Source organism: Cyprinodon tularosa, unplaced genomic scaffold (genome assembly GCF_016077235.1).
Source record: "Cyprinodon tularosa strain WSP-4 unplaced genomic scaffold, ASM1607723v1 ctg71, whole genome shotgun sequence".
NCBI classification, from domain to species: domain Eukaryota; kingdom Metazoa; phylum Chordata; class Actinopteri; order Cyprinodontiformes; family Cyprinodontidae; genus Cyprinodon; species Cyprinodon tularosa.
Genome location: NW_024039463.1, coordinates 2,838,054 through 2,852,720, shown reverse-complemented (window position 1 = coordinate 2,852,720; position 14,667 = coordinate 2,838,054). Strand labels below are relative to the sequence as shown.

General features: G+C 38.0%; 1 protein-coding gene across 2 annotated transcripts in view; it reads right to left on the bottom strand.

Moving 5' to 3' along the window:
- Positions 1-5,785: 5,785 nt before the first annotated feature.
- The window catches only part of rasgrf1 (Ras protein specific guanine nucleotide releasing factor 1), a 44,169-nt gene continuing 35,287 nt past the window's right edge, over positions 5,786-14,667 (bottom strand). For both annotated transcript variants that reach the window (XM_038268907.1, XM_038268906.1), the window contains one exon: positions 5,786-6,336. In XM_038268907.1, the coding sequence (XP_038124835.1) occupies positions 6,244-6,336 (93 nt within the window). In that variant the 3' untranslated portion in view covers positions 5,786-6,243. The remainder of the gene's footprint in view (positions 6,337-14,667) is intronic.

Genomic DNA, 14,667 nt, shown 5'->3' with positions numbered 1-14,667 from the left:
GGTGCAGAGGTAAACAGGGGTAAAACCCACTCTTATCTTTGAAATGTTCTCTTTGCATCATAAAACAAAGTGAAATAATAGATTCAAGGGACGCCAAATAAATGTACTGTATTTACACAGTCACTGGAACTAGAAGAGGAACTGAGCACGTAATATATTAACTTCACTCAACAAGTTGTACATCTAGGATATAGTTACTCTGTTTAACCCATTTTATGTATTTTATTTAGGGCTGAAACAATTCATTGGATTAATAAAATATTGAAATAATGTCAACAAATTTAGTAATCGATTAATTGTTGACTGGAGTATAGAGACATTAAAACATGTCTTTAGCTCACAGAGCGACCCACTTAGAGCAGGAATTATATCAAAATTGTAAAAAAATAAATACAAATTTTGCCTTTAGATAAAACATGTTTTTCGTCTGTAAATATTCTCCATCCAGAACTCTTCTACTGCTGCAAACCTACACCCATGGCCCGAAAGCGAATAGACACCAGAACTTCAGGGTCAGTCTACACTGTTCCAACAGGAAAATTAACGAGCAAAACATCCATATTTTCTAAATAAAGACAAACTATACTTTCCTGCTGCCTTTATAGAAGCATATATTTAAACACCTGTAATTGCTACATAAAAGGTACTGTAGTGAATAAAACTCTTTCAGTTTTGAGTTCTGGGGTGTAAATCTTTTCCATTGTCATTACTTACCTACTATTATGAATAAACATTCTGCATAAAATGGATATTTACAAGAAATTATAAGTAAAGGTGATTGCAAAAAAAAAAAAAAAAAAAAACCCTAATATAAACAAATAATGTGGGTTTTAGTTGTTACAGGAATGCACTGGCTAGCATTCCAGGTCAGATAACCCCAGAGTAACACTGTTGCTTTGGAGCCCTAAAAGCAGTGGTGTCAAAAGTACACACATATATTACTTAAGTAGATGTATAGAAAGTTGAAGTATTAACTTGACCTCTTTACTAAAGTAAAAGTGAAAAAGTATGTGCTCCAAAAATTACTTAAAGTATAAAAGTATAAAGTAACCTTTAATAAAAACAGCCAGATGCCACTATATGAATTGAAAGCTCAATTTTTTTACTATTTCAAAAAATTCTTTGGGATAGGATGACGGGAGGTCTTGTTGATCTCCGTCTCCATCTCCCGATACGCTCTCGCCTGTGTCCAACCTTTCAGACATTTCAACATCTTTTTCTGAATCCGACATTGTAGCATGGCATAGACAATTCACGTTTGCAGTTTGAAGAACACCTGCTTGCTTCTGATGATTTCCCTTAGTGTCAGCACAAATTTGTGGAATAGCTAACCAATGAGTATTTGCGTTATATGACTCATCCAATTATACTAGTTTTCACTAGATGTGGATGGCGCCAATGATCTGCATTGGATGGCGCACATGACGTGAAATAAATATTTATAAACATTAAACCGAAGCCAAGAGTAACGAGTAACGTTTGTTTTAAAAATGTAACAAATAGAAAGTACAGATACTTGTGTGAAAATGTAATGAGTAGAAGTCAGAAGTAGAAAGAAAAATAAGTAATGGAGTAAAGTATAGATACCTAAAAAGTGTACTTACGTACAGTAACAAGTATTTGTTCTTCGTTACTTGACACCTCTGCCTAAAATATACATCAGCAATGTAAAAAAAAAAAGTCATGGAGAAATATGGGAAATATTAAGGTATCTGATGCTGGACCCATTAACAATGCTGGAACCATAATAAATGCAAAAAGCAAACAATGGAACCTACCACACAACTTGCCTTTTGGAAATAACCCGTCTTAGGCTGCTGATCATTTTGCCACTTTGAACTTCTCTTAAAACCTTTTTGTGTAAGAAAAAAGCAGTCTGCTGCCTCAGAAGTTAAAATATAAATCTCTTTATTTTTATTTTTAGAAATTAAAAAGACCATTCACTTTTGAAAGTTGCAGGTCAGTTTGCCTCTTTACCAATTTAAACCCAGTTTGTGATGGTTTGTATTTAGTTTCTTGTGCAGTTTTGATCTTTATGTTCTTATATTTTATATTATCCTTAATGTACGGAAGAGGATTAGGGCCAATGAAAAAAAAAAAAAACGTTAACAGATTTTTTAATTTTATTTCAGTATAGTATGGGGGAAAAAAGTCAGAATTCTGACTTTAATGTCAGAATTCTGACTTTTTTCTCAGAATTCTGACTTTAATCTCAGAATTCTGACTTTTTTCTCAGAATTCTGACTTTAATCTCAGAATTCAGACTTTTTTCTCAGAATTCTGACTTTTTTATTGTCAGGATTCAGTCAGAATTCTGAGATTCTGGAAAAAGAGATTAAAGTCAGAATTCTGACTTTTTTCCCATACTATACTGAAATAAAAAAAAAAGTCAGTTAACTTTTTTTTTTTCAGTGGCCCTAATCCTCTTCCGTATTAATGAGCTTACTTTTCCTGAATTAAAATCTCAAAGTCTTTTCTCAAAGTAGTACAATGAAATTGAAGTTGTTGAAAAGGTTTCTTAGTTCCCTTGCTAGACACTGCATACAGGTATAGTTGAATATTATTACTAATTTGCACAACTATTAGATCTACAAAAACACTTGAGACCAGATACTCCTGAGATAAAATGGATTTATTAACAAGAGGTAATTTGTAAACATACTGTTTATTTCTTGTTATGTTCAACGTCATAATTTTCTTATTTTCTCATTAATTTTTCTTACAAAATGTGGAATAATTCTTAAGCAGTGGAAACAAGAGGGTTGAAAGATAATTTTCATACCACTGGGTATTGCTAACAGCAAAAATGTTTATTTGTTTAAATACCTTATAAGATTATGTGCATGTATAGGTGTATACAGTATCAGTAAATAGTTTATTCTGTCTGTGAAGGTGTTGCATGCCTACTACATGAGCCATAAAAGTGTACTGTACATACATAGTAAAAATACATACAGATATTCACAGAATAAGCACTACGTTACTATATTCCTGCTAAGAGAAATGATTATAAACAGGATTACAGTATAAATGCAAACACTTTGAAGTTGTGGGTCTACCTCTAAGTCATGGTTTCAAGACCACACTGTTGTAGCATTTTACATAGAGCTTGTTTTTGAAAGGGTTACACTGTTCCACATTGAGAAATATGCCAGCTTGCATGTACAAAATGTACAGCACGTGTCAGTGAAGTGAATAAACAACAAAGTACAAAATACTTCCCCAGGTTCATATAAAGAGCATGTTAACTCTTGTATACTACTACAAAAATAGTGTTTGAATGCTGCAGGCAGAGGTCATTCACATACATTTTATCATAGTTTTTTTTTAACAGCAATGCATATAACAGAGTGATATACAGTCACGTTCCACAATCACTGGAACAGCAAGGACAGATTGTCTTTTTTTAATTACAGAAGAGCAACAACCTTTGAATCTACAGAAGTAGAACCCAATTTTGAAGGTACAACATTTAGATCGGCATGTGTTCATTGCAGTGAGTCCTCTAAGACAGGTTTGCACAAACTGTGCCGTTGTGTTAACCTTTTCAGTAACCGAAATCAGATGACTATCTTTTTTTTAAAACTTAAATAATTGCAATATATAATAGAATAAATTGTCTTAATCTTGAAATTTGTCGCAAATCTTGCAGCTTTAACTCAGAGTTGAACCTGATAAAAAAAAGAGTCAAACACTTTCCTGTTAAAGTAATCACACTGCATTTTTTGTCAATTTCAAGTTAATTGAAAAATACTCAGAGATGAAGTCTGGAACACATTGCTTGATGGCCATTAAAGGCAACAACATTTACTGGACTGTAAAAAAAATTAAAATAAAAGGCAGAAAGAAACTTAACATCCTATAGATGTTTAATAGTTGAATAGGGTATTGTTTTTGAGAGGCAAAAAAAAAAAAAAATCAACATTTCCTTATAGCAGAAAATATAAAATGATCACAATCTGCCTTCCCAGTGGTTTTTATAATGGATAAGTTATATTGAAACCCAACTTTCTGCTAAGAAAAATAGCTAAAACTACAGCATTATTACCACACTGGATGATGACGCTAAATGGATATATGACCAGTTTTTGGTTGGACATGAAAAGGATATGGTGGAGATTTTTTGGCTTCAACGATTATTTACTTGAGAAATGCAGATGTGTTAAATGGACATACAGAGAGAGAATCAATTTCTTCTCAACCACCAAAAGCTCTCTCTCCTTCGAAAAAATATTTTTTTCCTCCAATGTCATACCAGGAATTTCGATATAAGGGAATGAACAAACTAAATGTAACATGTGCGATCACAATATTAATGCACATCAGACAGTATTGAGACCAAGCAGTTTTTGAACTTTTTGTGTCCTCCGTCTGTACAAAACATCTTTCAACATCTTTTCAACATCATTGCAAAATAATGCTATGACAGATGTGTTACTATTGCACACTGAAGCCTCATGACTAAAACTGACTATATGCAGAAAAGCAAGGTTCTGGCCGACCCCGGGTTCGAATCTGGCTTGTGGCATGTCCCTTTCCTGTCAGCCCACTGTCCAAAAAAAAAAAACCAAACAAACAAAAAAAACAAAAACAAGCCACTATTGCTGTTAAAAGAAACCCAAGAAAAGCAAGGCTTATCTAAACACCTCAATGCTAATATAAACTTACCTATTCTGGATGCACAGATTTTGGGAGAAACATGGCAAAGCATGCATGGGTGCATCAGAATAAAAATGTAAAATAGCAGAGGATGAAAGATATTTGAATGCTTGTACAATTTGGGTCTATGCAAAGACAGTATAAGCCCAAACATTTGCTCATCACTGAAGAAAATAAAACGCATATTGTCCAAAAGCATACCTCAGATTTCTTTTATATACCGCTGCAGGGTGCCGGTGTCTTCAAGCTACTGCCATTTAGGACAACATATTTCATATTTTCTCATTATGAAGTCAAACTTTTGCAGGAGACTCACGTTTCAGGTTTTGCCTTAGGAGGGCATCAGTTTATGCATTGATGCATATGAATACCATTCTGAGCATAAAATTAAAGCTCCCTGGCAAACTTTTTATTTTGGGTTTCTGTTAAAAATCAGGTAGAAAGAAAACAGGCCAAGAAAAGATTGAAAGAAAACTGTTTAGGTTAGGTCAAACCTTTTTAGCATACCCCTGTGAAGCTGACAAGATGAATGTACTCTAAGAAATAACATTTCTGGATAGTAATTAGCTTCTGCTATTTTATGATTTGTTGGAAAATGTTGGACACCCCCCTCTATAACATATGATCACCTCTGCCCTTATATCCAGGTTGGTACTGTTATTGTGCTCTTTCTAAAGGAGATCAGACATATGCAGTGAGATTATCAGCAACTGGCTTTTGAATAACAAAACAGCCCCTGCTTTAAGATAATTGTAGGAAAACAAAAAAACAAAACAAATAAATGATACAAAGCTCTGTGAAGTTTATTGGAGCTGAGGTGGATGTGAGCCTAATTAAACCATAAGATGACTAAACACGAAGCACCATCTTAATTTTCATTCCTTGTTGGTCAGATTAGATTACTTTACAACGAAACTCAGGGAATTAATAAGAAACAGTTGGAAACAACCATATTTAGATTATTAAACATACACGAAGACATAAATATCTTCCATTTTTGGTTTGGGAAGCACAGAGACACAAATACTTTGGATATCTTGCTGTCATTTCCACTGATCATTGTTTCCTCTTTTAAAAAACAATTAGCCTATTTCCTATGGGCTCATTTACCTGATTTTTTTTCTTATTCTTCTTCTTTTTTTTTTTTTTTGCAATTCATTTATACAATGCTACATTGTTTGCAGAGAACTTCATTGATCAATAAAACTCAAGCCTGCTGAAAAACAGCCAGCAGCATTAGTGCTCAGTAAGTGCAAATTCGACACAGTAGTATATGATGCAAAATAATGTCATTGGTCACTAAGAAACACAGTTGCATGCAACTACAGTGACCTCTATTATTGTTAATATTATTATTGTTATTATTATTTGATTACTTAAACAAAAACTAAAAATAAAAGTCAAGGTGTCAACAGGACAACAGACCAAAAAATATACACCGAAAATGTGTCATCAAACAAGTTTAAACATCTACTTTACAAAAGAACATATATCTTTAACATGTACAGCTATACATATGCAAATGTGGATGTTAACTTATATGTTATATTAACAAAGAAAATGTGTGAAGGACCAGTTTCCCCATTAGTTGGGCACTTTAGGCTCAATTCTGAGTGAGGCTTCATACATGCTTTCCTCATCAAGAACAAAGCTCTTGTCCAGTAGGTACTGAGCTACCTGGAACAGACCAAGAAACAACAATTGTTAAGAGACTTAAACTAAACAGTTATCATGTTTAATTCAGAAATAAAAAAGCTCTGACATCCAGATATATCATTTTTACAGTGCAGCCACTTTACAATAAACGCCAGGTCTTCTTCAGACGGAAAAGTGAATTTGAAAAGACATGAAAATGTGTCTATATCAGACATCAGAATTAATAAAGATGTGGAACGACTTATATTTATTAATTAGCATTTAAAAACCATACAACCTCAATTCCCCAAAGTCCAGATTTAATTTGCTGTGCTTTCATTAATGGAAAATGATCAGGATAAGCATTGTATTTCAATTAATATGTAGCCTGTAAAACTTTCAGGTTTTAAGAGAGTTAGATTTTTAGCTGATACATCCCACCAAACAGCCTTTGCTTTCCAAGATCAGAATCTGTGCTCCTGTCTAAAAATACTCTGTTTTTTTTCTTAACTATTTAAAACAAAGACTTGTCTATCAAATCAACTGCTTTGAAGACACTTTCAAAAAGTAATGTGTAACTATTTTAGTTTAGTCCAATGTATGCAATGTTTCCAATCTTTCTGTTTCCATTGCTTCATGGTCAAGAATGCAGCTCAATTGCATTATCTATGGTACCATATTCCTTTAAGTTCTCTCAAAGTGATCATTTACAGATAGGATAATAAAAGACTTTAAGCTACAGTACATACTGGTTAGCTTCTAATGCTAGTTTATGATGCTATAAAATGGCACATCCAGGAACCATCCATACTGTCCCCATACAGATTTAGCTCCAAGTGGTGGTCCAAAGCTTTATATTCCATACAAGGTATCCTGTTACCTTATACATCAAAGTCTAAAATGTCTCTCCTCCCTGTTGGGCAGTCTGCCATAAAAATAAATAAATAAATAAAAACCTGAAGGTGAATCCAATGGACTTCACAGCTCTTAGGATAAAAGGGATAATCTAATAGCTGTAATGCAGTGATGATTAAAATCTGTAGACAGGGCAATTCTACTTGAAGAGAATAAAAGGCTTTCTCTTGAATCTTTACTTTGAGGAGAGGAGTTCAGATGCCTCTAAGTTCAAGTTACAAGTGATGGCAGGTTGATATAGATCATTCAACAGTCTAACAGAAACTTATTTAAAGGGATGTGTGATGGCCAAATCCACGGCCACACTCTGAAGTTGACAAAAGATGGGGGGCCAGGGCTCAGCAAATTTGGATGCTGATTGGACTGCACCACTGGTCCTTGCTGGTGGGGGAATGTGTAGTTTCTTTCTTTAGATGAGTTTTTTGCATTTAGGTGAATATTGGTATTTGGACTTTAATGGTTTTGATTTTCATTTTGTGAGTCTTTAGTTTAGTCAAACTTAGCTGTACTGTTATTTGTTTTGTTTGTAATTGTATTCTGTTTAGTTACCCCTATTGTGTCTAAATTGGTCTGATCAGCCAGTATATATACCTATGTCTGTCATTTCTTTGTAGGTCAGTTATGTTTGTTTGTACAGCCAGTTTGTTTACATTTTTGCCTGAGTTCTGTTTTGTTTCTTTGACCTCTTTTATGAGCTCAGTTTATCTTGTCATCTATTTTTTGGGTTAAAATAAAAAACCCTATTTTTCTAATTAATATCCTGTGACTCCTCCTGTTTTTTTAACTCGGTCCATCACATGTGGTGTCAGAAGTGAAGATTTGAGGAGCCAGGATTTTTTTTCTTTTCTCAGTTTTTTTTTGTGTGAGCAATTTTTCCCCCACCAACAAACTTTTTGAGCCATGCAGAACGGTCTGCGCCCAAGAAAAGGAAATAAGGTTGAGACCAAAGAGGCTTCCCAGCAATCAGAGAGTCAGGAAATGGAAGGAGGAGCTTCAGCAGCAGCAGCTGAAGCCACTGATGAGGAGGAGCCCAGAGAGCCAACTCTGCATGATATTGCTGGGATTCTTCGGGCTTTCATGGGACAACAGGAAGTTCGGGAGAAAAAGCAGAGAGAAGTTTCTGCACAACAAGAACAGCGCTTTAGGAGCTTGCAACATCAGTTTCGGCTTTTGCAGATGGAAATACAGGCCAGGACAACCCCGCCCCCTGAGCCCACATCAACTGATCCACCACCTGTTACAACTCAAATTGATCAGATTCAAGCAACATCTCAACCTGAGGATTCAGCTTTCAGCTCAACAGGTCAGTCTGTGCACCTTCCTCATCCTCAATTGGAAAAATTGACTGCTGAAGATGATGTTTAGCACTTTCTGACCACGTTTGAGAGAATTGCAGCTGCTTATCGTTGGCCACAATCAGACTGGGTTTTCCATCTCATTCCTCTTCTGACGGGTAAGGCTCGCTGTGCCTATGTTAACATGGATGTGGATGATTCCCTGGAATATCGAAAGGTAAAAGCTGCCATTTTACAAAAATATGATATAAATCCAGAAACCTACCGACAAAGATTTCGCTGCCTTGATGTTCTTGATGAGAGTCCAAAAGAATTATATTCGAGGCTGAAAGAACTTTATGAGAAGTGGGTTCAGCCTAAAGATAAAACTGAAACAAGTTGGTGAACTGATTATTCTGGAACAATTTTTGAGAATGTTGTGTCCTGAGCTTCAGGTTTGGATCAAGGAGCACAATCCGAAGTCTGCCGCAGAAGCTGCTACTCTCGCTGACGTGTTTGTGGCCGCCAGAAGTAGGAGTCAGCCATGGAGCAACAGTGCATGGAGAGCTGCCAAAGGTTCACGTCGGTTACAACCTTATCAGCCTCATCAGAAGCTAGCAAAGGGTGGGGGTAAGCCTTTTTTAGGAGAAAACCAGCCTTCTAAGGCAGGAAAAAGGCCTCCAGTGTGTTACCTCTGTGGACAAGAAGGTCACACCAAACCCATGTGTCCTAAGAATCAAAGTAAGCTAACTCAAGTGTGTTTTGTGCCTCATCAGAATGTGGATGTTAAACTTGAAATAAAGCAGTCAAGTAAAATCATTACAGGGAAGATTGCTGGGCATGAAATAAATGCTTTAATAGATACTGGCAGCCCACAGACTCTAGTGCACAAGAACCATGTACCAACTACAGGTGCTGGTCATAAAATTAGAATATCATGAAAAAGTAGATTGATTTCAGTAATTCAATTTAAAAAGTGAAACTTGTATATTATATTCATACATTACATACAAACTCATATATTTCAGATGTTTATTTTGTTTAATTTTGATGATTACAAATGACAACAAATGAAAATCTCAAATTCATCATATCAGAAAATTAGAATATTACTGAAGACCAATAAAAACAAAGGATTTATAGAAATGTTGGCCAACTGAAAAGTATGAGCATGTACAGCACTCAGTATTTAGTTGGGCCTCCTTTGGCCTGTGTTACTGACTTTGATTTCCAAAGGAAATGCAAAATTTACTTTCAGAGAACATGACTTTGGACCACTCACCAGCAGTCCAGTCCTGTTTCTCTTTAGCCCAGGCAAGACGCTTCTGACGCTGTCTGTGGTTCAAGAGTGGCTTGACACAAGGAATGCGACAGCAGAAACCCATGTCTTTCATACGTCTGTGTGTGGTGGTTCTTGAAGCACTCACTCCAGCTGCAGTCCACTCTTTGTGAATCTCCCCCACATTTTTGAATGGGTTTTGTTTCACAATCCTCTCCAGGGTGCGGTTATCTCTCTTGCTTGTACACTTTTTTCGACCACATCTTTTCCTTCCCTTCGCCTCTCTATTAATGTGCTTGGACACTGAGCTCTGTGAACAGCCAGCCTCTTTAGCGATGACCTTTTGTGTCTTGCCCTCCTTGTGCAAGGTGTCGATGGTCGTCTTTTGGACAACTGTCAAGTCAGCAGTCTTCCCCATGATTGTGTAGCCTATAGAACTAGACTGAAAGACCATTTAAAGGCTTTTGCAGGTGGTTTGAGTTAATTAGCTGATTAGAGTGTGGCACCAGGGGCCATCAATTTTGAACCTTTTCACAATATTCTAATTTTCTGATATGATGAATTTGAGATTTTCACTTGTTGTCATTTGTAATCATCAAAATTAAACAAAAGAAACATCTGAAATATATGAGTTTGTATGTAATGTATGAATATAATATACAAGTTTCACTTTTTAAATGGAATTACTGAAATCAATCTACTTTTTCATGATATTCTAATTTTATGACCAGCACCTGTAATTGTATATGCCCTTCTGAAACGATATCAGTTCGCTGTGTACATGGTGATGAGAAATCATACCCCACTGCTGATATGTTTGTTGAGGTGCAGGGAGCTCCCTATCTGTTGAAGGTTGGGGTAGCTGATAACCTATCCTATCCTGTAGTTTTGGGGGAGGATCTGCCTGTTATCTATGACTTGTTGAGGGATGTGCAGAGCTGTAATGTGGCTGTAACCAGAGCCCAAGCTAAAAATCAAGATGAACATTTTGCAACACTTAGTGCTTTACCTTTTTTCGAGGCTGAGTTGCAGACAGAACCTGGGACGTCTCGGAAGCCACGCAGCCAAAGAAGGCGTGAGAAATTTCAACATGCACTGGGTGAGACTTCAGTTGAAGTGGCTCCAGATATGCCACTGGGTTTTTCAATACCCACAAACATCAGACAAATGCAGCAGAATGATCCAACTTTATTTGCCCTGTTGCTGAAGGCTAGGAGGGAGGCCTCTGTAGGATCTGACACAAATAAAGAGCAGTATATACTGCAAGATGGCATTTTATATCATCAACATGGCCAGTTAAAGAAGTTAGTTGTCCCTAAGGAGGCTCGTGAAACAGTGCTGACTTTGGGACACTCTATTCCCTGGGCTGGCCACCTAGGGAAGTATAAGACCACTGCTCGCATCAAGCGATATTTTTTCTGGTCTGGTTTAAGATCAGATGTTGCTTTATTTTGCAGAAGCTGCCCTGAGTGTCAGAAAACCTCAATGAGAGTCCCTAGCAAAGCACCACTTCAACCCCTTCCCATTATTGGCGCACCTTTTCTACGCCTTGGGATGGATGTAGTGGGCCCGGTGGAATAAAGTAAATCTGGAAATCGCTTCATGCTTGTCATCACAGACTATGCAACAAGATATCCTGAAGTTTTTCCACTAAAGACTGTTAAAGCAAAACATGTGGCTTCCTCACTAGTTCAATTTTTCTCAAGGGTTGGATTTCCACAGGAGATTTTAACCGATCAGGGCACTAACTTTATGTCCACACTCTTGAAACAGGTCTATAAGCTGTTGGGCATCAGGAGCATGAGGACAACACCATACCACCCACAGACGGATGGCCTGACAGAGCGTTTTAACCAAACTCTCAAACAAATGCTACGTAAGTTTGTGAATGATACAGGCTCTGATTGGGACCAGTGGTTGCCATACCTCCTTTTTGCCTACAGGGAGGTTCCTCAGGCTTCCACTGGTTTCTCCCCATTTGAGCTCCTCTATGGCCATGATGTGAGGGGCCCTCTGACCCTGCTGAGAGATGCATGGGAGGGAGATCAGAGTAAAGAGGATCCAGTCAACATTATTTCATTTGTTCTCCATATGAGGGATAAACTGCAGCAAATGAGTGAGTTGGCTCAGAGTCACATGGCAGCTGCTCAGAAACGCCAAAAGGTTTGGTTTGACAAGAAAGCTCGCCAGAGAAGTTTTGCTCCTGGCCAGAAGGTTTTGGTAATGTTGCCAACTTCTGACAGCAAGTTGCTAGCAAAATGGCAGGGACCCTTTGAAGTACTGAGGAAAACTGGACCTACTACCTATCAAGTCTCTACACCAGGTCTCCAGCGAGGGAGTCGAGTGCTCCATGTTAACCTTCTCAAGGAGTGGGTTCCAAGGAAGGAGAATGAAACTGAGGTGTTGCTTATTCACAGAGTGGAGGAGGAGGAAGAAGTTAATGACTATTTGCCCTCAGTAACATCCTCTGTGCTGGACCTAAGCCATCTCACCAGCGAGCAACAGTCTCAGGTAACACCTCTTATTACTTCTGACATATTTCAAGAGTGTCCAGGTCGCACCACTCTGGTGGAGCACAGCATTGTTCTAAAACCAGATGCTGCCATAAAGCGTATGAGTTACAGGATACCCGAACGCTTCCGGGTGGAGCTGAAGGAGGAGATGGACCTCATGCTGTCTCTAGGAATCATCCAACCTTCAACAAGTGAGTGGTGCAACCCTGTTGTGTTGGTTCCGAAAAAGGATGGCAAAATAAGATTTTGCATCGACTTCAGGTACCTCAACTCTATATCAAAATTTGACTCTTACCCAATGCCACGTATTGATGACCTCATCGAGCACCTGGGGGCAGCAAGATACTTAACAACTATTGATCTGTCTAAGGGGTACTGGCAGGTGCCTCTCACTAAACAGTCCCAGGAGCTGACAGCGTTTCGCACCCCCTGGGGATTGTTCGAGTTCACAGTCCTGCCATTCGGTCTCCATGGGGCCCCAGCAACATTTCAAAGACTAATGGATCAGGTACTCTCTGGGCTCTCAGCATTCACCTGTGCATACCTTGATGATGTTGTGGTTTTCAGTGCAACTTGGGAAGAGCATGTTCACCATCTAAAGGAGGTCCTGGATCGGCTGCGTTTAGCAGGTCTTACCATCAATCCAGCAAAGTGTGCTCTTGCCAGGACAGAAATACAGTACCTGGGGTACACCATTGGAGGTGGTACTCTGAAACCTCAAGTTGATAAAATCAATGCGATAGCATCCTGTCCGCTCCAACAAACCAGGAAACAGCTGCGGTCTTTTCTTGGCATGGCTGCATTCTACCACAGATTCATTCCTAATTTTTCAGCTAGAGCAGCATTCCTAACAGACATGACGGGCTCCAGAAGTCCCACTAAAATTCAGTGGACAGCAGAGGCTATTGCAGCATTTAAGGACATTAGCCAATCTCTGAGTAAGAATCCAGTTTTGCACTCACCTGATTTTGCAAAAGACTTTGTGTTGCAGACTGATGCTTCTGAAAGAGGCCTTGGGGCAGTGCTTCTGCAGGGACCACCGGAGGACCAACATCCAGTTGCCTACATCAGCCGCAAGCTGCTGCCAAGAGAGGGGCGCTATGCAACCGTGGAGAAGGAAGCCTTGGCTATTAAATGGGCCCTTGACTCATTCAAATATTATTTGCTAGGAAGAGAATTCACACTTCAGACTGATCACAGAGCCCTCCAGTGAGGGCTAGAAAGAATGAAGGACACTAATGGGAGAATCACCAGATGGTACCTTGCAATGCAGCCATTTCGGTTTAAGGTTCACTACATCCCCGGCAAGGACAACACCACTGCTGATTACCTTTCTCGGAGCCAGAGGGAAGATCAGGAAGTGGGGGAGTGTGTGATGGCCAAATCCATGGCCACACTCTGAAGTTGACAAAAGATGGGGGGCCAGGGCTCAGCAAATTTGGATGCCTATTGGACTGCACCACTGGTCCTTGCTGGTGGGGGAGTGTGTAGTTTCTTTCTTTAGATGAGTTTTTGCATTTGGGTGAATATTGGTATTTGGACTTTAATGGTTTTGATTTTCATTTTGTGAGTCTTTAGTTTAGTCAAACTTGGCTGTACTGTTATTTGTTTTGTTTGTAATTGTATTCTGTTTAGTTACCCCTATTGTGTCTAAATTGGTCTGATCAGCCAGTATATATACCCCTGTCTGTCATTTCTTTGTAGGTCAGTTATGTTTGTTTGTACAGCCAGTTTGTTTACATTTTTGCCTGAGTTCAGTTTTGTTTCTTTGACCTCTTTTATGAGCTCAGTTTATCTTGTCATCTATTTGTTGGGTTAAAATAAAAAACCCTATTTTTCTAATTAATATCCTGTGACTCCTCCTGTTTTTTTAACTCGGTCCATCACAGGATGCTTCTCCTAAGGTGCTGTTAATCTCTTAGATTTTTTTTTAAATAACCCACAAGACAATAATCTGTTTATCCAAGGGGAAAACTAGGTATTCAACATTTTTGAAGAGTTGTTTCCTAAATTTAGAGATGCACTAGGTGAGTAATTTTGAGTTTTATGTATAAAAAAACACAAACTAAAAGTTACAAAGGTATTGAAAGAAAAGTTTGACTGATTTGCATTTTTCTCCCACTATGAAAACCTATTTGTTGTTTTTATAGATCACAAGCAAAATAAAACTAATCTATGGTTTATACTGCATTTCTTAACATTTATAAATTTGTTTAGTTTTGAAACAATCAATAATAGGCACGGCACGAGTTGGCAAAACTAGCAGATACAACTGTCATGCTAAAAACCAAGAAAACGTGAAACAATTATGCATGGAGACAGGAGACAGACGCTGATCTATTTGGCAGTGTCCATATGAGGTCTTGACTAAGACCTAAGGAAGATAAGTTAA